This window comes from Tachyglossus aculeatus, chromosome X1 (assembly GCF_015852505.1).
Source record: "Tachyglossus aculeatus isolate mTacAcu1 chromosome X1, mTacAcu1.pri, whole genome shotgun sequence".
Lineage (NCBI taxonomy): Eukaryota > Metazoa > Chordata > Mammalia > Monotremata > Tachyglossidae > Tachyglossus > Tachyglossus aculeatus.
In genome coordinates this window covers 117,392,837-117,417,238 of record NC_052101.1, presented here as the reverse complement: position 1 = coordinate 117,417,238, position 24,402 = coordinate 117,392,837, and the positions used below count along the sequence as shown (strand labels likewise).

The 24,402-nt window shown below is 51.6% G+C and overlaps 1 protein-coding gene across 1 annotated transcript in view; it reads left to right on the top strand.

Annotated features, from left to right (window-relative positions):
• Nucleotides 1–24,402, top strand: part of BRD4 (bromodomain containing 4) — a 62,424-nt gene that overhangs the window by 17,158 nt on the left and 20,864 nt on the right. The window contains 7 exon segments of the mRNA XM_038740571.1: nucleotides 2,390–2,580; nucleotides 2,582–2,677; nucleotides 3,832–4,191; nucleotides 6,289–6,417; nucleotides 21,517–21,726; nucleotides 22,141–22,343; nucleotides 23,149–23,444. Of these exon segments, the coding sequence (XP_038596499.1) occupies nucleotides 2,390–2,580; nucleotides 2,582–2,677; nucleotides 3,832–4,191; nucleotides 6,289–6,417; nucleotides 21,517–21,726; nucleotides 22,141–22,343; nucleotides 23,149–23,444 (1,485 nt within the window).

Below are 24,402 nucleotides of genomic sequence, written 5' to 3'. Positions count from 1 at the left end.
ACTAGCAGAATAATCAGGTCAACAGCCACCTCCGTGGCAGCCCAGTCAGGAGGTCGGGGACGGGGTCAGCCACTTAGAGTCAACAAAATTCCTAGTGGCACTTTTAGGAACGAGTTGCACTTCGACAGTCCCCGTCCCCGTCTCCCCCGCCCCTCGCCTCAGGGGACACGGTATCCTTTCTTTTGGATATGAGCCAATGTACATCGGCACCATCCTCCTCCCTTTCTGCTGGTCTCTGGCAGGACCGACTCTTACGAACAGCCCCTCAGGGGTGCTCAGAGCTTGCTTTGGAAACAGGCACTGGAGCCCCAGCTGGTCCCAGGGAGGCAAGGAGGACTGTTTGCCAAAACATTAGGTAGTGTACAGCTTGTTGTGGACTTCAGGGAACGAATTTGCACAGGAGAGGGGCTGGTGGGGTCCTGTCCCTGAGAGATCTTCTCTTTCACTTCAAGAGACTGGCTTACGCGCCCGTAACATCCGCGGCCCTAACCGCCTCGAGTCACAGAGTCCTCCATTTCTGCGGCAATGATTTTCCCACTGGCCGATGGAGTCCGTCTCTGAGTTGTCTGCCCTGCCGGTTTGGGAAGATCCCACGGTCCTGCTCCAAGTCCCGGCCCTCGAGCGGCATCCCAGTAGAAGGAATGTACAGAGCAGCCACACAGCCTACTGCGCTTAGATTCCTCAGCTACTACTGTTGGGATGCGACCGCTGGGCGAGGACAGTCGTCTCAGCAGAGCCACCCTGCAGTGCTGATTTCAGGAGCTTCCGACTATGAGATGGTCCCAGCATAGCCGGCTGGCGGCGTCCCCCCGTCCACCTCAGAAGTAGTAGTTTGAGTTGCTCTCACAAACCGGGGACTCTGGAAGGTTTAGAGCTGTATGTGTTTCACCTCTGGGTGCGTGGGCGGTTGAACGGCCCGATGCAGCGCCTGTTTCCGGAGCCACGGTCCCACCTCTTCCTTGGGATCCGTGTCAGAGGGCGATTGTCACCAGAGTGATCATCTGGCCTGTTCCTATCTAAGACTGCCTGTGGAGAAGCAAGGGTTACTTACCATAACCTGGGTTCTCTGAAGGTTTGCAGACACACCAGATGATCACAACCGCCCGCCGCCTCCCCCTTTCTCGAACGATGCTTTTTTTTGCTCTTTCCGTTCTCTTCGGCAGAGTTTTGACTCTGGAGACCTAAAAGGTTGTGGAGGAGGGGGCGCTGGCCTCCCTCAGACCGGGAGAAGAGCAGAGCCTGACCTCTTCCTGCTCAGGCTGCCTTGCTAACCAAGGAGGGAGCCCTTTAAGCTTTAAAAGTGGGGAGGAGGGAGGGGCAGCGCGGACTGAAGCCGCTGCCAGCACGATCCTCCTGCGGGTCTCTACCCCTCCAGAGAACTTGGGTTACGGTAAATAATCCTCGTCCACCTGCCCAGAGCAGAATCTTGCAACTCGATTCTGCGATTCTGGACTGATGGCCTGAGCGACCCTCCGAGTTTGCAGGCTTTGTGCCTTATGTCTTAAATGTGTGCACCTTTACATAGGTGCATATGCTTTTTTATTTTTTTTCCGTTCTCCCCCTCCCATGCATTAGAATCAGCATGGAGTAGCAGCATCCACGATTAAGATCAGGCTTCCGATCTAGGCGTGTTAGTGGAATCCCCCTTCTGTCGAAAGCGACTACCGACTGACCTCGGCTCCTGATAAAGATGGCCTTCACGCCCTGTCCCTCTGGGGATGGAGCTGTCAGGCCAAGCAGGGAGCAGCTGTGTCTTCCCTTTGATTAGGCCACACTTATCGACTCGCCCCGCTGTGTGGGCAGAGAGGGCACTCTCCTTACCCAGAAGCCACACTAGAGAGAGAAAGGGACAGGACCAAAAAACCGACGGTCTGAGCCTTGAGAGCAGTCCCCGCCTCTCCCCTTCCTCAGGTGCTGCTGCGGATCTTGCCGGAACCAGGCTGGCGGAGGGGTGACAGTGTGCCGGCTGGCCACAGCTCTTACCTTACCGCCGCTTGGGGTCTGTCCCATCTAGAAGCGCTGCTGTGGGAGGCTGCACTTCTGGGAACGGTGATGGCTCTTCCGGGACGAGCTGCCGAGGAAACGGTTCCACTTTCAAAGCAAGGCTGCTGCCAGCTGACTTTTTTTGCTCAGTTTCTTCATTGCGGGTCCCTCAGTGTCCAGACTGCCCGAGGGAGTTCAAGTAGCAAGTTGGAAAGGTGGCGCCTCTCTGGCTTCCCATGAGGGTTGCCTGGCCATACCGCTCTTGGAAGAAGGCCCATCCCATCCAACACGTTGATGTTATGTATAATATCCTGTGTGTGTCCCCACTCTCCCCCTCACCCCCACAGTTCAGGTTGACTTGTCTCCTACACTGGGCATGACATCTCTTCCCTTTTGTCTTTGACAGTAACAGCTAAACCTGGAGCCTCAACGGTACCAAACACAACTCAAGCATCAACCCCACCCCAGACACAGACCCCACAGCCGAATCTTCAGCCTGTGCCGACAACTCATTCCTTTCCCTCCGTCACCCCCGATCTTATCGTTCAGACGCCGATAATAACGGTGGTGTCTCCCCAGACTCTCCAAACTCCGCCGCCCCCCGCCGCCCCCTCCTCCGCCCCCTCCGCCCCCTGCTCCCCAGCCAATTCAGACCCATACACCTATTCTCACAACTGCAGCACAGCCCGTGAAGGTGAGTGGCCATGTTGGTTTGGTTGCCATTCTGTAAAATGGGGGCATTTGGGGATATGCTGTTGCCACCTCAGAAACCCCAGCAAATTGCAGTCACCCAGCGCTGAAGAGATCGATTTCTTCTTCAGAATCGAAACAGTCAGCAGGCCCCATTTGGGGATCGGGACTGGGTCTGGGCTTTCCGGCGGTTCCCCAGGAGGGCCACGCTGAGTTCCGAGAAACCCAGTTCGGGCTCGGCTCGCCTGCTTAGCCCTCTGAGCCCCCACTTAATTTTATTAAGCACCTTCCTCTCAGCGGTATCATAATCATCATCTTCCCGCTTCTAATTTAAGGTGGCCCATGTTTGCAGAGAACATCCAAGTAATCTGTGAGAGCTGGGCTCCCAGAACCACTTGAGGAACCCTTGGGCCTTCTGGATTTGGTGCTTACTTAAGATTAGGATTCTTTTTGTTTTACGAGGGTTTGGGGGAGGGTTTTTTTTTTTTTTGGTCTGTCGGACTTTTTAGTTTGGGGTTTTTGTTTTTCAAATTGCATTTGACCTGGAAATGAGCGATTTCCACTTCAGCCAGGCTCAAAAATAGCCATTTTCAGATCACTTGGATGTTTGTGGTTGTCTTCAGACGCGAGTTTCCTGCCGTCTCGAACGATGGTGCTTACTGCCGTGGTTGGTTGTGGCAGCCACTTGCAGAGCCGCCCCCCCCCCCCCCCCCATGGTTGGCAGGAGTTAAGGCCACAGACGGGTTTCCCTGGGCCTCCCTGACGCCACCAGCCCGTTACTGGGCCCCGTGCTCCGCTCTTCAGTGCTGTGGGAGAGGACCGCAGCCCCTGTAGCGCATCTCAGCCTCTCTCAGATGCCTGGGCAGCCGTTTAGTGGATCCCTCCCTCCACTGGGTCCAGGCTGCTGCTGCAGTGTCCTAAACCGACCCCTTGTGGTCCGAAAGAGTCAGTGCTCCTCTCTAGCATCAGGGAGTGAGCGACACTCTTGGGCTCCGCTTGGTAGCCAGAAAAGCCACCTCGGTCCCAGCGGACGTGGGGAAGAAGCGATTTGTACGGAGAGGAGGAGGCAAAAAAGGCGAGGCAGCTGAGGGGTGGAGGTAGTTTCCGGGGTCAGTGCTCTCCTTCCAATGTTCTCCTCCCTGTCTCATGTGTGAACAGACAAAAAAGGGGGTGAAGAGGAAAGCGGATACTACCACCCCCACCACCATGGATCCCATTCACGAATCGCCCTCACTCGCCGCCGAGCCGAAGTCTGCCAAGTTGGGCCCCCGCAGGGAGAGCAGCCGCCCCGTGAAGCCTCCGAAGAAGGACGTGCCCGACTCTCAGCAGCACGTGGTGGAAAAGAGTAACAAGATATCAGAGCAGTTGAAGTATTGCAGCGGCATCATCAAGGAGATGTTTGCCAAGAAGCACGCGGCCTATGCCTGGCCCTTCTACAAACCTGTGGATGTGGAAGCCCTGGGACTGCACGATTATTGCGATATCATCAAGCACCCCATGGACCTGAGCACAATCAAAGTAAGGCCGTTGGCTCTGTAGGGTGCATTGGGTGTGATGTGAAGTTTTGAGGAGTGACAAGTTTCGTGTAACCGAGCAGAGGTCTTCTGCCTTGGCCGCCGAACTCGCTACCCGAGGCAAACGTTTGGGGGCAGGTTTTGATTCCTTTTGGCCCCCACAGTCAGTTGGCGCTCTTAAGACTTCGGTCGTTTTCCGGCTTCTTTCTCACTTCCAGCTTGCTCAGAGGAATAGGCAGCTCCCCCCCAAGGTGGGACGCGTGGGAGGCTCCCGACTCTAGGCCAGCAGCGCAAAGCGTTGCCTGAAACCACACTGGCGTACCGATGCTAAGATCTTGTTTTTGTCATTAGGATTTTTTTTCCCCAAGTATTGGACATCAAGAAGCAAAGAGAAATCCTTTCCTTTCCTCCATGACACCAGCCAGCCCTTTCTCCTGTTCCGACCACGGAGTGGTTTGGTTGGGGGCTGGGGGGGGGGGTGTCCTCTTAACCGGTTCAGACCAGCAGGCGGGTTTTCTTGTGGGTTTTGTGAGCCCACTCTCTGAAGCATATGAGCTAAGTGCATCCACTGTACCCTTACCTCCCTTCCCTATGTTTGGTTTACTTGGAAAAACGGTCGGTTGGGAAGAAGGTCAAAACCACCAGCTGCGGAAAGGGGGTAGATTGGGTTCACTTGTCCGTGCAGTTATCCCAGGGAGTGGAGAAGTGGCTAACATAGGTTGGGGGTCTGCGGGAGAACGCAGTGTTGGTATCAACGGTATTCTGGCAGCACCTACTGTGTGCGGTGTGCTGCGCCAGCTCCCTCGGGTACCGTACGAAAGGGGGAAAGAGGCGATTCCCCCGCCCTTGAAGTTCACCGTTCAGTGGAGGAAGCGGTAGACCTGAACTAATGAATGTGCCGTGGTTAGGAATGAGGCGGAGTTCGGGGGAGGAAAGGGGAAAGGGGGCAGAGAGCAGGCACGGGAAAGGTGTCAGCAGTGGGTCAAAAAAGAGAGCGGAGGGTGAGAGTCAGGAGGTTCATTTGGGAGCAATGACGTCTACGAGGCTGGGGTTGAGTTGGAGGGAGCGAGAAAAGAGCAGATGAGGGAATTGGCAGATAGGGAGGCCTCGGAGACCTTCGAGGCACGGAATGGCTCTGGGCCTCTTTTTTTAAAAAAAAGGAAAAGACAGGCAGCAAAGTGTAGCCGCATATTAGAGAGGAAATCGTGAAGGAGGCTGCTCCGGGAGTTCGACAGGAGTGATGAGAGCTTGTACCAGAGTAGCAGTTGAAAGGGTGAAGAGAACGGAAGCGGGTTTGGGAAATGGTCAACTCTCACAACCTGGCGGGGAACGGGGGAGTCACGTTGTCAGAGAACCTCAGGTTATGGGAGAGCTGCTTTAGACTCGCATCCTGATCACCGTCCATCCACATGCACCAACCGTTTTTTTCATAATCAGCAGTACTCCCTAAGTACCTATCGTGTGCAGAGTACAATGGAATTAACAGGCCTGATTCCTGCCCTCCAAGATCTTAAAATCTCCAACATTATTCACCTCACCCTCTAGCCAGGTAGAGTAGGCTGCCAGAACACCACTCCCTAGTTCTCCAATACCCTTCTATCCCAAGCGGGGGGCGAAAACTGATCCTGCGTGGTAGAACCAGCGAGGGAAACTGAGAAGGAGAGATTAACACCAGGAGAGAATTGACTGTGGAGCCTTGGCAGCAGGGAATTTCTAAGAGGTGGTTGACGGGGCCACTTGCGACAGGTCAGAAAGGATCAGGCCGAGAAGCGGCCGCTAGTGTTTTCACCGAAGGAAGCCGGGAACCTTGATAGGTGCTGCCCCAGTAGAGTGGAGAGGGCAAAAATCGAGATTCTTGAGAGTCTAGAAGAGAGTTGGCAGGGAGCAAAGCAGATAGGGAGCGGTGTATACCGACCTGTTTGAGGGACGTTGCTAGAAGGGCGTTCCATGGTAAACTGAGTGTTACTGAAGACTGGGCAAAAAAACCCACCAAGCTGATGCCATGGGCAAGCTTTTCCTTTCAGCAGGCCTCTGCCACCTTTCTGGGTGTGGGTGTATATGCGTGCGCGCTATTAATTGGAGTACTTTGTTCTCTTTCTAGTCCAAACTAGAAAACCGGGAATACAGAGATGCTCAGGAATTTGCTGCGGACGTCCGATTGATGTTTTCAAATTGTTACAAGTACAACCCTCCCGACCACGAGGTGGTAGCCATGGCCCGTAAACTGCAGGTAAAGACTGGCATTAGGGGTGAACTTCTGTCTTCTGGCCTAAATTGGTGACTTCCCCAGGTCAGGTTAAGCAAAACGGCTAACTGCCGTTGTAAATCCATGAGGGTCTGAAGTTCTTGATGATGACGACGATGATGGTATTTATTAAATACTAACTCTGGGCCCCGCATCATGCTCGTCACTGGGGTAGATACAAGATAATCAGAGTGGTCTGAGGCACAGAGAAGCTAAACTAAGCCCAAGGTCACACACCAGTTGGGTGGCGGAGTCGGGACTAGCCGAGAGCCCGGGTGGGCTCAGCAGCCGTTTTTTTGCCAGTTTCCGCGCTCAACTGCCAGATGGGTCCGGTAGCACCGGCAGTATGCGACACGAGCGAATGAATAAGTCCGTGAGCGCTGATGTATAAGACGGTCTTTTACAAGATTTAACGTTTACCCCGTAGTCCTCTTCCTCAACAGTGCCCATAGAGTGCAAAGTAGGTGCCGGGGAACGGAGCACAGACGTTAAACCGTTAAACCGGGAACGGAGCATAGACATTAAACAACAGTCTCCTACCACCTAGTGGTGGAAGCCAGGGGTTTTAAGTTGCCGACCAAACACGAGGTAATAAAAGAAGAGATTTGAAGGATTGAAACACAAGCAAGCAATAAGTAAACCCGATAATAAATATTTGTGTGAGCTCTAGAAGGCAATGGGACCTGTAAGGTGGGGGTGAGTCAGAAAGTGACGTTTTAGGGGAGCTTTGAATGGGGGTGGGGGCGGGCGGGAGGGTGCAGAATCCATCGATCAGTGGTACGGATTGAGCGCTTACTGTGTGTGCAGAGCGCTGTACTCCAAGCCCTTGAGAGAGGACGGTCCAGGGGAGTTGGTAGACGCGATGTGGTGTGGCGAGACAGGCCGGGGGGCTGGGGGCAGCGTGAGCGAGGATCCAGAGGCAGGAGAGTTGAACAGAGTGCAAGCTTGGAGAAGAGTCAACTGGTGAGAGGGTGGCTGCCTTGAGGCCAGGGGTTAGGTTGAGTGTCCAGTTGAGGGAAGAAATGTGTTCCAGATGGGGTTTTAGACGCTAATGGGCAACCGACAATGGGACGTTCTGAAAAGGACGCGGTGACACCAAGGCACGTTGCGGAGAAGGGACCGGTGAGAAACCGAAGCCAAAATAAGAGTGGGAAATAGCATCGAGGAGTCAGATGATCCCGAGGTTGGGAGCTTGTGGGAATCTGCGGGACGGGGAGGATAGGAAAAGGAAGAGGATTAGGAGAGCGGGCAAGTGGAGGATTCTCCAACCAACAGTCCTCGTATTCTGTTGGCAGTTGGTGCAGGTGAGGTTCAACAGTTAAAACGTATTTGTTCCCTAGGAGAGACTGGAAAGCCCCCGAGCTCAAACTCACACGGGCAGGGATTCCCCCGTTGTAACACTCTTTCCGCATTTATCCTTGAACAGTCTTGAATTTTAATGGTGGTATTTCTTACTCTTGCTTCGTGCTAGTCAGTCAGTGGTATTTATTGAGTGCTTACTGTGGGCGGAGCGCTGCACTAAGCACTTGGAATACAGTAGTGCTCTGGTTTTGCCACCCGGGTGCTCTGTGCAGAGAATGTGACTTCTCTGGCATCATCAGTTAGTGGTATGTATTGAGCGCTTACTGTGTACAGAGCACTAAACGAAGCGCTTGGGAGCGTACAGTGAAACAGAATTGGTCGACATGTTCCCTGTCCACAAGGAGCTTACAGTCTAGAGGGAACGTATGCCCAGCATATGTTCCGTGTTGGGCATGTGTGGGCCCACTGCACAACCATCATGCATGCACACACACACATGTGCAGTGCGGTTGCTGGGTTGCCTACCCCCTCAAGTATATACAGTACGGTAAAACTACTCTCACCAGGTTAGGGCAGTAACCCCATAAGAGCCTGTGTGACCGTTAAGTGAAATGTGCTGACCTGTCTTGACTCAGGCGGGGTTCAAATTGACAAACGCAAAGCATTTGCTTTGGCGCTCTCTAGAAGGGCAATTCTGTAGAGGGTTTTTTCAGGTGTACTAGTGTTTTAACATTTGTTTCAATTCCACCTCTTTTATTATTGGTACGTATTTATGTTGCTGTTTTATCGGGCAAGTTAATGTTAATTATACCTAAAGTTGGGTCTTTCTGGTCTGTTACTTGAGACGTGTCAAACTCATTCGTGTCTATGGGCAACATTATTTGTATTATTATTTAGCACTTACTATGTGTCAAGCACCGTTCTAAGCCCTGGAGTAGATTCCAGTTAATCAGGCCAGTTACAGTTCCCGTAGCACATGGGGCTCACAGTCTAAGAGGGAGAATAGATATTGAATCCCCATTTTGCAGCTGAGGAAACTGAGGCCCAGTGAAGTGACTTACCGAAGGTCACACGGACAAAGTGGCAGGTTTGGGATTAGAACCCAGGTCCTCCGACTCCCAGCCCCGGGCTCTCTCCTCCAGGCCACACTGCTCCCCAGGACTGTGCTCTACCCACCAGACCAACAGCAGGGTGAGATCGGGGCAAGGCACCGTGCGTAGTTGATTTGAGAGGAATGAAGAGGATGAGTTGGAGCGTAGTGGGAGACCGTGGTTAGGCAGGTGAGATCTGCTCTCGTGGGACACAGCTGAGAAGGAAGAGTGTGGAGGCCTTGAGGGAGGGGATGGCGACTTTTAGGGAACTTCAATCTGATAGCCTCTATTTTGTGAACAACATGGTTTGCTGAGTCATTGGAGGTTAGGAAGGGAGGAGGTCTGGGGACTGGAGGCATCAGAAAGTAAGCCTATGATTCTCCTCTATTTGTGTTGCAAAAACCTAAAAAAAAAAAGCTTAGAGCAAATGTCCTCCGAATAATTGTTGGATCCTATATTAGCACCCAAGAATCTTTGTCAAAATTCAGTCGCCCTGTTTGCCTTGGATATTTTTTTAATTAACAAAGAGAGCCCGCCTGCATTCCTGACCCACAAGGTGCTTTGTAAATATTGGTGTGGCTTACAGAAGGTAGAAGTACAGCACTCAATGTTGAAACTTCACTATTCCCTGGAAGTGTTTGTTTACCTTCCCATGCCTCAGATCCATTAATCTGGGGTAACCCTCTTCATTCATTCCTTCCTCCCTGGGCTGGAGGTGGCAGGCCAGCCACTGAATCCAGTCATGCTCTCTACCACTCACACCAAACCTGCCCTCAAAGACCAGAGTTCACTCCTCTAATCCTCACTCTTTAGTAGTTGTAAGAGTAATATGTCTGAGAACCTACAGAAAGCAACGTTTAGTGTACTAAGCGCTTGAAGTACAACTGACAGGCATGGGAGGACACACGAGACCCGTAGAAGCAGCACTTCAGTGCTCTGCACACAGTAAGTGCTCAATAAATACGACTGAATGAATGGATAGAGCCCGGGCCTGGGAATCAGGAGGTCATGGGTTCTAATCCCAGCTCTGCCACATGCCTTCTGTGTGACCTTGGGCAAGCCACTTCACTTCTCTGCATGTTACCTCATCCGTGTAATGAGGATTGAGACTGTGAGCCCCACGTGGGACAGGGACCGTGTCCAACCCGATTTACTTGTATCCGACCCAGCACTTAGTGCTGTGCTTGGCATATAGTAAGCGCTTAACAAATACCATAGTCGTCATTAATTATTACTCCTTGCTCACCAGGAGCTTATATTCTAGTCGGGGGTAGACATAGAAATATTTATCAGAGTAAGAATAATGAGATAGGAAAAAAAAGCACCAGTGAAAGTCGTGGAATTGAGGATTAGTCGGGGAAGGCTTTTTTTTATCAGCCGGGAAGGACTTGGAAGTTGGGGAGGGTTGAGGTCCGGTGGATGGTGAGAGGGAGGAAGTTCCTGGCCCTGGGAGCAGTGTAAGCACGTGGTCAGAGGCAGGTGAGAGTAGGACTGGGGTCCAGCTGGGAGTTGGGCTTGTGGGGGAGGGCGAAGAGTGTAAGCAGAGCCATTGAGGAAGACGGAGGGAAATGGTGGAGCCCCTTGAAGCCAAGGGTAAGGAGTCTTTGCTTGGTGAGGATCGAGATGGGCAACCAGCGAAGGCATATGAAAAGGGGTCTGCAGAGCAGTGGTTCAGGAAGATGATCTGGGCAGCCACATGGACTGAAATGGGAAGAAGCAGCAGCAGAGGAAGGGGTGGGCCCGGGAAATGTCTCCGAGGGGAAATGGACAGGTTTTAGTGGGAGACTGGGTGTGAGAGCAGAATGACAGAAGTCAGGTGATACCGCTGTTGGAAGCTCGGGTTTAAGGGAGGATGGCAGTGCTGTCAACAGAGATGGAGAAGTTGGGAGAGGAGGAGGGTTAAGAGGGAAGACGGGAGGTGTCGGCCAATCCAGTGGAGGTCTGGCGGCTGCAAGGGGAGATCTGGGCTTGGATCACGGGGATTGGCTCTCTTCCCAAGAGGGTGAGGGTAGAGGGAGAAGAGCACAGAGTTTTGTGAGCGGCAAAGGAGTCGAAAGGAGGCGTAGGAGAACCAGGAGAGTGCCACGTCAGGAGAAGCAAGAACAGAAAGCGTTTTGGGGTGAAGGGGGCAGGTGGGCCCCATCAGAGTTATTCTTTGTACAAAAAGAACCTCCTGGATCACAGTGCATCCCATTTTCTACCTGGAAAAAGCACCCACTGGAAAACTTTGAATTGCCTCAGAGACTTTGCTCTTACCGTAAGCCAAGCCCGCCCACAGTGGGTTCTTGACATTTACTTGGAATTTTTTTTTCCTCTTCTTAATTTCCCTCCATTTGTCTTAAGATTCTGACCCTTATCCCAAGTACAAATTGGTCCCCTCCCTCTGTAGTGCGTACCTTTTCAAATATTAGTAGACTGTTATCTCGCTCCCTTCCTTAGTTGTAAAGCAGCCAAGCTCTCCAGGGTAAGCTCACTTGGCCTCTCCTCAGAAGCAGTTTCAGCTTTTCTGCTGATTTCAGTGCTCCGGTGTCCCAGGTGCACTCCCCCTGTGAAGAGGAAGTGTTCGCTTGCTGTTCTGTGACCCCACCCCCTTACCCCCACCAGCCATGTTGCCGAGTCTGATTGATGGGTTGACTCGCCCTCCGTTCTCCCAGCAAGAGTGTGGCCTAGCGGAAGCCCCAAGTTCTAATCCTGACCCCACCACTTGCCTGCCGTTTGACCTTGGACAGGTCACTTCACTTCTGGGCCTCCATTTCCTCATGTGTGAGGTGGGGATTCAACACCCATTCTCCCTCCCGCTTAGTGAACCCCATGTGGCACAAGGGACTGTATCCAACCTGATTATCCTGTCACTACCCCAGCAGTTAGTACATAGTAAGCACTCAACAAATGCCACAGTGGTGATTACTGTTCCTTCTTGACCTCTTTTTCTGTCCCAGAATTTCTAGTTTAACTGAAATTAATTAAACTGAACTAATTTCTAGTTTAGCTGTATGCGGTCAATGGCAAGTTGTAGAGAGGAACATGTTCAAGAAGCTGCACAGACAGCAGCTTGCCATTGACCACTTTCAGCTAGCTTGTTATTCATTGGATTCTTGGTTTCTACTCAATTCGGACCTATTTTTCAATCGAGAATTTGACGTTACTAGAACATTTGCTCGCATCCCTCGCTTGACATTTATTCAAACAGTGTTAAACGTGAACTGTAGCACATTAAATGAATTACTTTCACCCAGTGTATTTTCACTTCTGTTCCCCAGTGTAGTCAGGCTGAGCTGCTCCTTTAGTTTCCTAGTCCCCTAGATTTTTTTATGTGGTATTCGTTAAGCGCTTACTATGTGCCAGGCACTAGTAAGCGCTGGGGTTGATGCAAACTAATCAGGTTGGACAGTCTTAATCCCCATTTTACGGATGAGGTAACTAAGGTGCAGAGAAGTTGTGGCTTGCCCACGGTCAAACAGCAGTGTCGGGATATTTGTTCTTTACTTGTGATGTTAAACCTATGCCATGGCAGTTCCCCAAAATGACTTTTCCATTCGTTCTCCCTGCAGATGTCACCACATTCGCAGCTTTGTAGGCTATCAGTTACCAGAGGCTGCCCAGGTAGAGATTGGTAAATCCGAGGTTAAGGAAACAGCTTTCAGCCCTTTTTTCAAAAGCGCCCCGTGGGGAGGTGTGTTATTTTTCTCCTTCAGAGTACTTTCAAACAGGCCAACGCATTAACGTGGTTATCGCTCCTTGGAAATATGTTAAGCATTCAGCAAGTGACCATAAATTCGGCTGCCATCTAAGAGTGAGGATTTAGATTTACTGGGCTGGCCAGCTGGAGGAAATGGCTCCTTCCTTCTTTTTAAAGCCAAAACCCGTTTTCTGCATTTCGGTTAAAAGCAAGCTCCAGTGCTTTTCCTAGTTCCAGTAGAGGGCTCCACGGAAACCTCAAGAGCGTCCAATTGCCTTCCCTTTGGAATAAGATTCCCCCCATCCCCTTTTTTTTCCCTTTTAAACCCCTGTGCTGGTGCTCGCCCATGTTTGGATTACTGAGGTCATTTTATGTAGCTTCTTCCGAAATGTTCCGTAGAGACCGAGCATCAGCCTGTGATGTCATATTAGACGTTTCCCTGGAGAGGAGTCGATCGCCCTTTCTGCCCGCCAAACTTGGCGGGCCAGGCCTTACCTCCATCTCACTCGCCTTGGGTGAGGCGGCTCTGTCGACGGAAACAACTTCCAGTCCCATAAAAATCTCCGCCTAGTTGCGGGTGTTTCAGAATTGGCCCGATTTCCCTGGGTGAGATTTTGGGATTTGTGATTAGGCTTTCTCCAGGTTGGTGTGTGAGTAGAAGAAGAAATGGAAACGGCAGCCTGTGACTTTTCCGTAGAAGAAATTGAAGGTGGTGAGGTGGCGGGGGGCGGTTTGGTGGTTTTTTGGTCCAGGATTGGTGAGGGGAACCCGTCAGAGACAGTGAACTAACTTCCAGCTGCCCGTCCTGGAATCTCTCCTCCACTTTTGCACAGAGAGAGCTTTACTCCGTTAGACAAATTCTTCTGGGAAAGGAGTAGCTGCAGTAGAGCTTCTTGCCCGACCTCTGCCACCATCCAAGATAAATATTTAGTCATTCGTGTTGGGTGACAGTGCCTCCACTGACCCCTTTTTTTTTTTAAACATTCGGCTCCCTTACGTTCTCAGACTGTCTGGTGTGAACAATTGTGTGCTCTTGGCCATTGGAATTTCCCGTGGGGTGTCTGGACAAACCAGCATGCGCAGAACGGGGCTGCAGTGTTTCTGAACTTCCTTCCTTGGTTGTCCCTGAATGGAAAGCAAAGAGGGCCTTTCATTGTTCTCGCTCGTCCCAGCCCCACAGTGGGTTGTGGGCGTTGGGGGACAGCTTCCTCCCCCTGCTTGCTTAGTAATAAGTCGACAGTTTCTTACCACACGGGCTTCTTCCTGCTGCCTTGGCCAAGTCCCCGGTGGCCTTGCACCTCAGTGACGGGGGCCAAGCCCCAGCGGCCCCCTCGGCTCACATGAGTACACCCCCAAAAGAGATGCTCTGTTTTTGCCCAAGCGCTTAGTGCAGTGCTCTGCACACAGTGATCGCTCAGTAAATACGATTGAATGAATGAATGCCCGTGCATCCTTTATCCGTTAGCTCAAGCACTGTGTGAAGGTGGGGCCCTGATAAGCCCTGGTGGGTGGGAGCTTTGATCGTGCTCTGCTTTGTTCAGTTGGGATTGGTCCCTTGCCCTACCTGGTGTTTGGGAAGAGGTGATCCTAAATATTATTATTAATTATCATAGCAAGTGCTTGCTATGTGTCTAGCACTGTTCTCGCAGTGTGGTAGTTATAAGCTCATCACTCCGTGGTCATCCTGGGGCTTCCTCATCCCTTTCTCTAAGAAATGAGCTGAGGAACCCTTATGGAGCATCGTGACCAGCCTCCCTGAGGCAGTTCCTCCAAGGGGCATATATGTATTCCACAATCCGCTTCTCCCACTCCTCGCCTGAGCCCAAAGGCGCTGCTGCCGGAAATCGAGACATCAGGCTAGACCTGGTCCACCTCGGGCTCCTCCTCCCCAACTCTGTCTGCCCTCTCTTCCGCCTGGCAACAGTACTTCTCCATCCTTATTGACTCCCATGCCCACTGTCTGCAGCATCTGTTTCAAACCTTCAACTGCCTCGAACCCCCTGCCGTGTCATTCCCTTCCCAGTTTCTTGCCCCATCTTTTGTTCCTAAAGCCCTCGCCATGGATTTCATTGACAAAATTGAAACCGCTAGGCGTGACCTTCTTAAAACCTCCCCTGGACCTCCACCCTCCTCAGCCCTCTCTTTGACTCTCCCATCCTTATCTCAAGAGGAGATCTCCCACCTCCCCCCTTGACCTGTGTCTCAGACCCCTCCCTTCACATTTTATTAAAGCGCTTGGGAGTCCTTCAGTGGCTCATTTCTGAGTCCCCTGGAAAGTTCATTCTCTCCCACAGCTTCAACTACCATCTCTGTACGGATGATTCCCAAATCTCCCTCTCCAGCCTCTACCTCGCTTCTCTGCAGTCTTGCATTTCCTCCTGCCTTGAAGACATCTCTGTGAGCCCCCTGTGGGACATCCTGATCACCTTGTAACCTCCCCAGTGCTTAGAACAGTGCTTTGCACATAGTAGGCGCTTAATAAATGCCATCATTATTATTATCATCTGTAAAATGGGGGTTCAGTGCATGGTCTCCCTCCTACTTAAAGTGTGAGCCCCATAGAGGGGACCTGATTATTTCATATCTACCCCCGTGCTTAGTACAATACTTGGCAGATAGTAAGTGCGTAACAAATACCATTATTAAAATATTGTCATTATTATTATTAATACTACTAACACCACTGTCCTGTCTCACAAGCCTGCAACTTTGGTGGTATCCTCCACTCCTCTCTTTCATCATTCAACCCACATAGTCGGTCACCCCATCCTGTCGATTCTCCATCTAGAATCCACCCTTTCCTCTCCATTCGAACTGCTACCGGTTAGATTGTGAGGCCCACGGGGAAGAGACTGTGTTTAACTCCCATCTGTGCTTTTTCTTCCAACATTTAGCACAGTGCTCTGCACGTAGTAAGCACTTAATAAATACCATTACCACTACCACGTTGATCCAAGCACTTAAGCCGCCTTGCCTACTGCACCAACCTCCTCACTGACCTCCCTGCCTCTCACCTCTCCAGACCATACTTCACCCTGCTGCCCGAATCATTTTTCTTGAAGATAATAATAATAATGATGGCATTTGTCAAGCGCTTACTATATGCCAAGCACTGTTCTAAGCACTCGGGGGGGGGGGGATACAAGGTAATCAGGTTGTCCCACGTGGGGCTCACAGTCTTAATCCCCATTTTACAGATGAGGTAACTGAGGCACAGAGAAGTGAAGTGACTTGCCCAAAATCACCCAGCTGACAAGTGGTGGGGCCGGGATTAGACTCCAAAACCCGTGTTCTTTCCAGTGAACCACAAACGGCTCAGGCTACATCTCCCCACTCTGGAAAGGCCTCTGATGGTTGCCCATCCATCTCTGCAGCAAGCAAACTCCTTACCGTAGACTTTAGAGCCCTCAATCAGCTCACGCCCTCCTACGTTACCACAGTGCTCTCCTACTAAAACCCAGCCTACCTACTCACCTAGCTCGATCTCATCTGCGTCGCCACCAACCCCTGACCCACGTCCTCCCTCCGGTCTGGTACTCCCTTCACCTTCATATCGGGCAGACCACCATTCTCTCCACTTTTAAAGACCTCAAAAGTTGCGTCTTCAAGAGGCCTTCTCCATCTAAGCCCTCATTTCCCCTATTCTCCCTCCTTTCTGCGTCATCTCTGCATTTGCATCTGTACCCCTTAAGCACTTGATATCCGCCTCAGCCCTTATGTCCACATCTTTATACTCTGCCATTACCATTTTCTTAAATTTACTTTATTCTTCACCAACCTCCCTTCTCCCCCCACCCCACCCAGTCTGTAATCTCCCGGTGGTCAGGGAACATGTCTACAACCTGGCTGTATCATCTCTCCCAAGCACTTAGTAAGTACAGTGCTCTGCACACAGTGAGAGCTCAATAAATGCCATTCTATTGATGGGATTGCAAGGCTAAAGATCAGAGCAGGAGAAAAGTCTGTTAGCCGAGCTAAAATTTGGTCTGATTGAGACCCGTGGGAGAGGCACCCTGTACCTTGTGTGTATTTGCCAGTTATAGAATAGCCAAGTGCAATGCAAACCACTTCAGTCCTTGGAGTTGTTTCAGAGACTCCCTCTCCCAAGAAGGTAGCTTGGGTTGGGAAGAACAAGATAGAGAGCTCGCTCCTCGATTGTGAACTCCCAGATCAGATGGCGGGGCTGGGTCCCGTCCTGTTTATCTTGTGCTTACCGCAGCGCTTACCAAAGAGCATAGCAAAAATCAAAGAATTGGAAATAGAGTTGGAAGGGCGAGGCTTGCGGGCAGCGGGTCCCGGGAAGGCGAGCCGGTTAAGATCCATCAGCACTGATCACCTTGGCACTGGCTGCCTCGCTCAGGGAAGCCCCCAGCCCCTCCTCAAAGCGTGCTTCCCCTTGGACACCCTCTGAGGGTCTTAGCTCTCCTGGGCATCTGTGGGTCTTGGGTGCTTATTGAGACCGGTGGCACAGGCCCTATGTCACCCAGTCAGTCAATCGTATTTGAGTGCTAGGCACTTGGCAGAGTACGGTATAGCTGATAGATTCCCTGCCCACCACGAGCTTACAGTCTAGACTCGCTGTTGTGGATGCTCAGCTGGGCCCGGGATGGGGCCCAAGTGAGCAGCTTAAGAGACTTTGTCTTGGACTAGCTGCCTTTAGTGCAGGCTTGCGAGAGACCTGAAGGGCAGGAAGGCATATTGGGCCCTCCTGTCGTGTGGGCTGAACTCCGTCCTTCCCCTTAGTCCAGGTGGGCCCTGGTGGTTAAATCTGTCACCCTGGCCAGGGGCCCATCTTTCCAGTCTCATGAGTTCAGTAGGCACGAAAAGCTTTAAGTTGGAGTTGGGAATTTTCATTGTATCCTTGCCATTGGCGGGCCTGTTTCCGGTTGGTAAGTGATGCCGCCCACCTGCTCCCTCCCTGATTCATTCGTCCTCTGGGGCACTTAGACCTAAATTTAAGATGTATTTCACCTCCACTCACTGAACAAAGCTCGGGGGGCCTGAGGCCAGCGGGGAGGCTGTGGAACTGTTGTCTTGGCCTGCCCAGAATGGGAGCAACTGAGGCCCCTGTAGCAATGGGGAGCCCCGTCATCAGTGACCCATAGAAGCCCTTTCTGGCGCCGTTGGCTCTGCCAGAAGCCAAACCGAAACTCGAAAGGCCCTCAGGCTGAACCAGGTAGAACCAGGACCATTTCGGATAGACTTGTCAGACGTTCTGATGCCCATCTCCCCTTCTGTACTGTCAGCTCCTTGTCGGGGCAGGGAATCGCGTCGACCGACTCTGTTGTATTGGACTAAGCCCCCCTTTCCTCTTCTCCCACTCCCTTCTGCATCACCCTGACTTGCTCCCTTTATTCATCCTCTCTCCCAGCTCCATAGCACTTACGTACATATCTGTAGTTTATATTAATGTCGGTCTCCCCCTCTAGACTGTAAGCTCATTATGGCAGGAAATGTGTCTGTTTATTGTTACATTGTACTCTCCTAAGCGCTTAGTACAGTGCTCTGCAGACAGTAAACACTTGATAAATTCAACTAAATGAATGAATGACACTTTCCAAGTGCTCAGTCCAGGGCTCAGCACACACTAAGTGCTAAATCAGTAGCATTGATTGGAATAGCATGCCAGCTTCCTGTGGAGGACTGGAGCCAGCTATCAGAGTCAGAGCCTTTGGGCATTTGAGGTCATCGCCTGAAGTCTGCTTCAGTCATAGGCTTGATGTCTCCTGCGGCAATGCCCGAGGGGTGCCTCTACGGTTTAAGCCACTTCAAAATCAGCCCCAGGCCTCCCTCCCCGTACCACTTTCTTTTCCTGGGTGTAGCGGACACTTCAGCCGGGTTTCAGTGGCAGGGCCGTTGCTTGAGAATAGGCAAGCGTAGGGCAGAACGGAGTTTGCAGCTCAGCTGTCAGGCACATTATTTCGGCAGGAGCACGTTTGGTTAGAGACAGCAAGATGTGGTTGGATCGCGGGGTACGGAGACGTGGATAGTCTCAATTTGGAGCCATTTCAAAGCCTCTGGAAAAGCAGTAGGCAATTTCTTTGGGTGCTGCATCCAGGAATGTTATGCATCCAGGAATGTTATGCGTCACTAAACTGTTGTTTAGTCTTCTGTGAATTCATGGAAAGCAAAACATCACAATTTGAAGTGAGGAGTTGTGGTATGATTTAAGTCTTTGCTGGAGGCAGCTGAAGTAGAAACCTGCTCGGTGCCAGTCAGACTTTTCAACTAGGGAAGTAGCGTGACCCAGTGGAAGGAGCCAGGGCTGGTAGTCAGAGGACCTGGGTCCTCATCCCCATCTCTGCCACCTATTTGCTGTGTGGCCTTGGGCAAGTCACTTCTCTGAGCCTCCGTTTCCTCATTTGTAAAATAGGGATTCAGTGCCTGTTCTCCATCCTACTTAGACTGAGAGTCCCTGGTGGGACAGGGATTGTTTGCAAACTGATTTATCTTACATCTACCTCAGCATTTAGTATGGTGCCTGGCTCTTAGTTAAGCGCTTTTCAAGAATCATTTTTAAAAAAACCAATAGAATTGGGAGGCACAGTCCCTGCTCAGAATGAAATGTTCAGACTAGAAGGGGAGCCAATCAAGGATAATGCTAGGATTTCTGGCCGTGAAAATCCACCCCAAACTGCGGTCAGAGCTTCCCCCAAGATCCATTCATTGCATAATCTCAGTCCATTAAGGGGAAGGGGGATGAGAAGGATTCTCCTTGCTGTGGTGGACCCATTCCGGGGGAATGACATCAAGCGGGGGGAGTCTCTCCTTGGGGCAGATTGGAGTCTACAGGTTATCAGGAGGAATCTTTTTACAGGTCCCAGATTTTAAATTGAGCAATGTGATGTTTTAGGGAGTTGAATGAATATGGAATTATATTTGTAGGACGTTTGTGACCTCTGTGTCACGGGTAAGAGTCAGAGTTAAAGGGCCAGGCAGAAGGAAGCCCTGTGGTTATGTCCAGGGTGCCCTTAGGTTTATGTCTTTGCAGCAATCAGAGCGAGGCGGTGGACCATCAAAATGGTTGGCTGAGAAGCAGTTGTAATGGAAGGAAGATGGGTAATTTAGGCAGTTTTACGGACCGAATCTCTGTTTACCATGTGGTGCTTCCAAGGAGCCATGTAGGACTTGCCAGGATTTTATTATCAAAGCCAGTTAAAGTGATCCAGATTTTCTCTATCTAGTAAAAGACAAAACAAACACAAAAAAAGGAAGTTGGAAAAACCTGGTGCCAATTGAGATCTTGGAAAGACACATGAGGTAGAGAGCAGGAGCAAGAAAGGGTAGTCTTGGGGGAGTAAACAGCCATTTCTTTGTGAGAAGAATCAATCTCCATGCCACCTTTAAAGAAACTCCTGTGGTGGTGATGATGATGTTGGTATTTGTTAAGCGCTTAGTATGTGCCAAGCACTGCTCTAAGCGCTGGGGTAGATACAAGGTAATCAGGTTGTCCCACGTGGGGCTCACGGTCTCAATCCCCATTTTACAGATGAGGTAACTGAGGCACAGGGAAGTGAAGTGATTTGCCCAAAGCCACACAGCTGACAAGTGGCGGAGCTGAGATTAAAACCCACGACCTCTGACTCCCAAGCCCTTGCTCTTTCCACTAAATCCAGTTTGCTTCTTGCAAATCCCAATCGGTGGCTTTGGGTGCTATTTTAGGAGAGCAGCTCGCAGGCCATTGTTTTCACATTCTTTTTCAAGATGCTTATTGCATTCAGAGCAGTGGACTTAATACTGGCAAACTATCCATTAGTCAGTAGTATGTATGGCTCGCCTGCTGAGTGCGGAGCAGTGGACTAAGCACTTGGGAGAGGGCAAAAGAGTTAGATCCAATCCCTGCCCTCAAGGATCTTACAGTTCAGCAGGGGAGAGAGATACTCAAATTACAACTAAGAGGGGGATACGTACATAAGCTAGTGCATACGTAATGGGATGTTAGGTCCAAAGGTGCTTTGGGAGGTTGAGAGTGGTCAACTGATTAGGTGGCCCGGTGATCCTGAAGTGGAACTTGGTGGGGATGTAAACTGGGAAGATTAGAAATTCATCGGGGAAGGCTTCCTGGAGGAGGGCTCTGAAGGTGGGGGATGGGAGTTGGAGGCAGCGGGGAGCGGGTGAGCAAGAAGCAACAGAAGAGTTGAGAGCAAGACAAATGAGTAGGTTAGTGGGACAGAGAAACGAACAGGGATAAGAAGAGTAATGGTATTTGTAAGGTACGTACCAGGTGTCAAGTATCATTAAAAAGTGCTGGAGTAGGTACATCATCAGATGGACCTTTAATCTGGCCCTTTAATTCCAGTCTCTGCCCCTTGTGGGGTCACAGTCGAAGTAGGAGGGAGAACAGGTATCGAGTCCCTGTTTGACGGATGAGACTAAGGAGGCTCCAGAAAAGTGAAGGGACTTGGCCCAAGGTGCAGCAGGCAAGTGGCGGAGCCGGGATGAGAATTCAGGTCCTCTAACTCCCAGGCTCTTTCCACTAGGCTCGCTAGACTGTACGATCATTATGGGCAGGGAATGTGTCCACTAATTCTGTTGTATCGTACTCTCCCAGGCACTTAGTACAGTGCTCTGCACATAGTAAACACTCAATAAATACCATTGATTGATTGGTAGGCCGTGCTGCTTCCCTTTTATACTTCAGACTCATTCCCTGACACCCCACCCTGGGGGCCGGGCAGGGAGGAATGTGAGCAGGGGGGCAGCGGCTGGAGAGAGAGAAAGAAGCCTAGATCATAGGTTAGCTGGAGAGAGAACGGCCCAAGGGTGAGACTTGAGACAGTCCTGTGGGTAGGGAACAGAACATATCACTTCTTGACCCTGTCTTCCCAAGCATCTCTTCAGTGCACCACACCAAGTGGGTGCTTGATAAAGGCCACCGCTGCCTCAGTCCAAGGACCCCAAAGCGTTTACAGCCCAACAGCTCCACATCTTCTCATGGTTACTGTCCTCCATCTTGTTGCCTTGGAGGCTCCATTCCCGCCCTGTTAATAGTAACCGCTTTCCCCTGCCCAGGATGTATTTGAGATGCGTTTTGCAAAGATGCCTGATGAGCCCGAAGAACCAGTGGTGGCCGTGTCCTCTCCTGTGCTGCCGCCCCCCACCAAGGTCGCGGCTCCCCCGTCGTCCAGCGACAGCAGCAGTGACAGCTCCTCCGACAGCGACAGCTCATCTGACGACTCGGAGGAGGAGCGCGCCCAGCGCCTGGCCGAGCTTCAGGAACAGGTATCCGGGAGCGATAGATAGGGCGGGCCATCGACCCCGGCGCCTTGATCGGGGACCGCCGGCCCGTGATCGATTCCGGGAGGTCGTCTAGGAGTCTTCCAAGTGTGCCGAATATTGCACGAGGCAGCATTGCAAATGCTCTACGTCAGTCCCCCTCTGGCTGTTACACCTGGCTGCTGAGTCCATTTGGAACAAGCCAAGGCATTCGGGAATTTGTGGAGCGGGGGAGACTGTCATGGTTTGGGTCGAGGCTTCCCTATCCCTTCCGGTCCCTAGAAGGAGCTGGCTAGGTCGAGAGGCCCTCCGGCCCTGCTGCCTGCAGTGGCCCAGTGTAATCCTCGTCGGGGAGGGGCAGGAGGAAGAGGCAGCGGTCCAGGGAATTATTGATGTTGATCTATTCCATCCGTCTCCTAGCTCAAGGCAGTACATGAGCAACTTGCTGCTCTCTCCCAGCCTCAACAGAACAAACCAAAGAAAAAGGAGAAAGACAAGAAAGAAAAGAAAAAGGAGAAGCACAAAAAGAAAGAGGACGTCGAGGACAACAAGAAAAGCAAAGTCAAGGAACCACCTCCCAAGAAGGCCAAGAAAAGTAACAACAACAACAACAGTAATGCCAGGTCTGTGCATCATACCCTTCTGGAGTGGGGAAGGGAGGCGGGGAGATCCTCTCTGCACTCAGAAATGTCTGCTGACATATCAAAGTTTCTTTTCTGGGGAGGCGCCACCCTAGCAGCTTTTCCACAAAGGGGAAGCCCGCGCCTCTGAGTCAGGGTCAGATGAGTTAGCGCTTCAAGAGGTCTAGCTAGAAGAACCCAAAGTGATTCTTTATCTCCTCCCTGCAGCAATGGGATTATGTCTTGGGTTTTCAAGGCCCTTTTTTTCCCCCAAAGGCTCAGGGTCATTCTCTCTCTCATATTCCTTCATCTCCCCCATGGGAGATAGGGAGGAAACTGAGGACATCATCCAGAAGGGGAAAACAGAGAGCAAGGGTGGGAGGGGGCACATCCGGTTCCTTGCCGGTATTCACCTGGCAAATCCGGGCCAGAACCAGATTCCAGGTGTGCCATCCCTCTCTGCTAAGGGAGATTAGACTGGCAACATTCCCTGGCTTCATCAGAGAAGGGAAGGACGAGGAAAGGGGCATGACAGTGGAGGAGGAGGAGGATGAGAGGGAGCGATTGCCTGGCATCAACCTGAGATGGGGCCAGGAAATTCCTCTGCCTCCCACTTTCCCCTCCTCCCCTAGACCTTGAGAAGGTGGTTAACTCCTCTACCAGTTACCCAGGGCAACCCCCTCAAGGCTGTTTGAGGGCGGAGGGGCCCCAAACCTTGCTCACATGTAAATGATTGTCTAACCGCTGCTTTTCCATGTACCTGTGCCTTCTTCATCCTTCAATGGTATCTGTAATTGTTCTTAAGTAGTAAGAAGGAGCCCATGCCCGTGAAGAATAAGCCCCCTCCTGCCTATGAGTCAGAGGAGGAAGACAAGTGTAAGCCAATGTCCTACGAGGAGAAGAGGCAACTGAGCTTGGACATTAACAAACTTCCCGGAGAGAAACTAGGCCGGGTGGTCCATATCATCCAGTCACGAGAACCCTCGCTGAAAAACTCCAACCCTGATGAAATCGAAATTGACTTTGAGACCTTGAAGCCCTCCACCTTGCGGGAGCTGGAGCGATATGTCACCTCGTGTTTGCGGAAAAAGAGGAAACCCCAAGGTACCTTTCTGCCTCTCTGCAGTCCCTTTCCCATTAGGGGAGTTAGGCGCGTAGAGAGAGCCGGGTGCCCCCCCGGGCAGCTTCCTTTTTAGAGCCGTGGTGAACAAAGGTGGGCTTGGCCAAGGGCGTTTAGTTCCCCCCCCCTCCCCCGCCCCCTCCACCAGCCTGGTGTTTTGGAGTGTCTGGAGCGCAGTGTCCTCGGACTCTGACCCCAGCCGTAACTTCCCTCTTCCACTTTCAAACACTCTCCTGTCTGCCGTGAGACTACTAGTCAGGCATTAAAGACGATCTTCGGCGGTTACTTTCTTCTGCCGGCCCCCTTCCCCTCCTCCCACGGTTGAGATCGACCTCCTTTCCCCGGGCAAGAGACGCCTCTCCAGCAGTGGGCAGGCCACACCGCTTTAGCAAGTCCACTTGAACGGAGGAAAGTAGCTGTTGGGTTTGGGTATCCTTCCACCAGAACCCTCCACCGATCTGCTTTGGGCTGGATTAACCCGCTAGTGCCTTCTATCCAGCAAGCCACAGGAACTCAGAAACTGCCTCGCCTGACCTTTGGGCGGGGGGCTCCAACATGGGCCCGGTGGGGGGCCTGTGGCCCCCGAGTCTCTGATGGTGGCAGGTGTTGAGAATCAGCACTCCCTGGCTTCAGGGGCTCCCTGAAGCTGGGCTCACAGCAGGGCTTAAAAATCGACTCCCAGGGAAACCGGACACCGCACATCAACATTCCTTTACGAGATTTTCTCAGTGGTGGGGGAGACAGGGGGTTGAAAAAGTAGATCCTCAGCATTTTGATAGAGCCATCTTATTGTCCTGGATCAGAGCTCTTGCTTTTAGGTCGAGAGAACAAACTGGAGGGGAGGGCGGGGGAGAAAATCTCGCCTTAGATCCAGGTCAAGGTTCACCACACACAAGCCTCCTTTGTAACAGCCTGGCGTGGATGAAGCTGGACGCTTCCAAA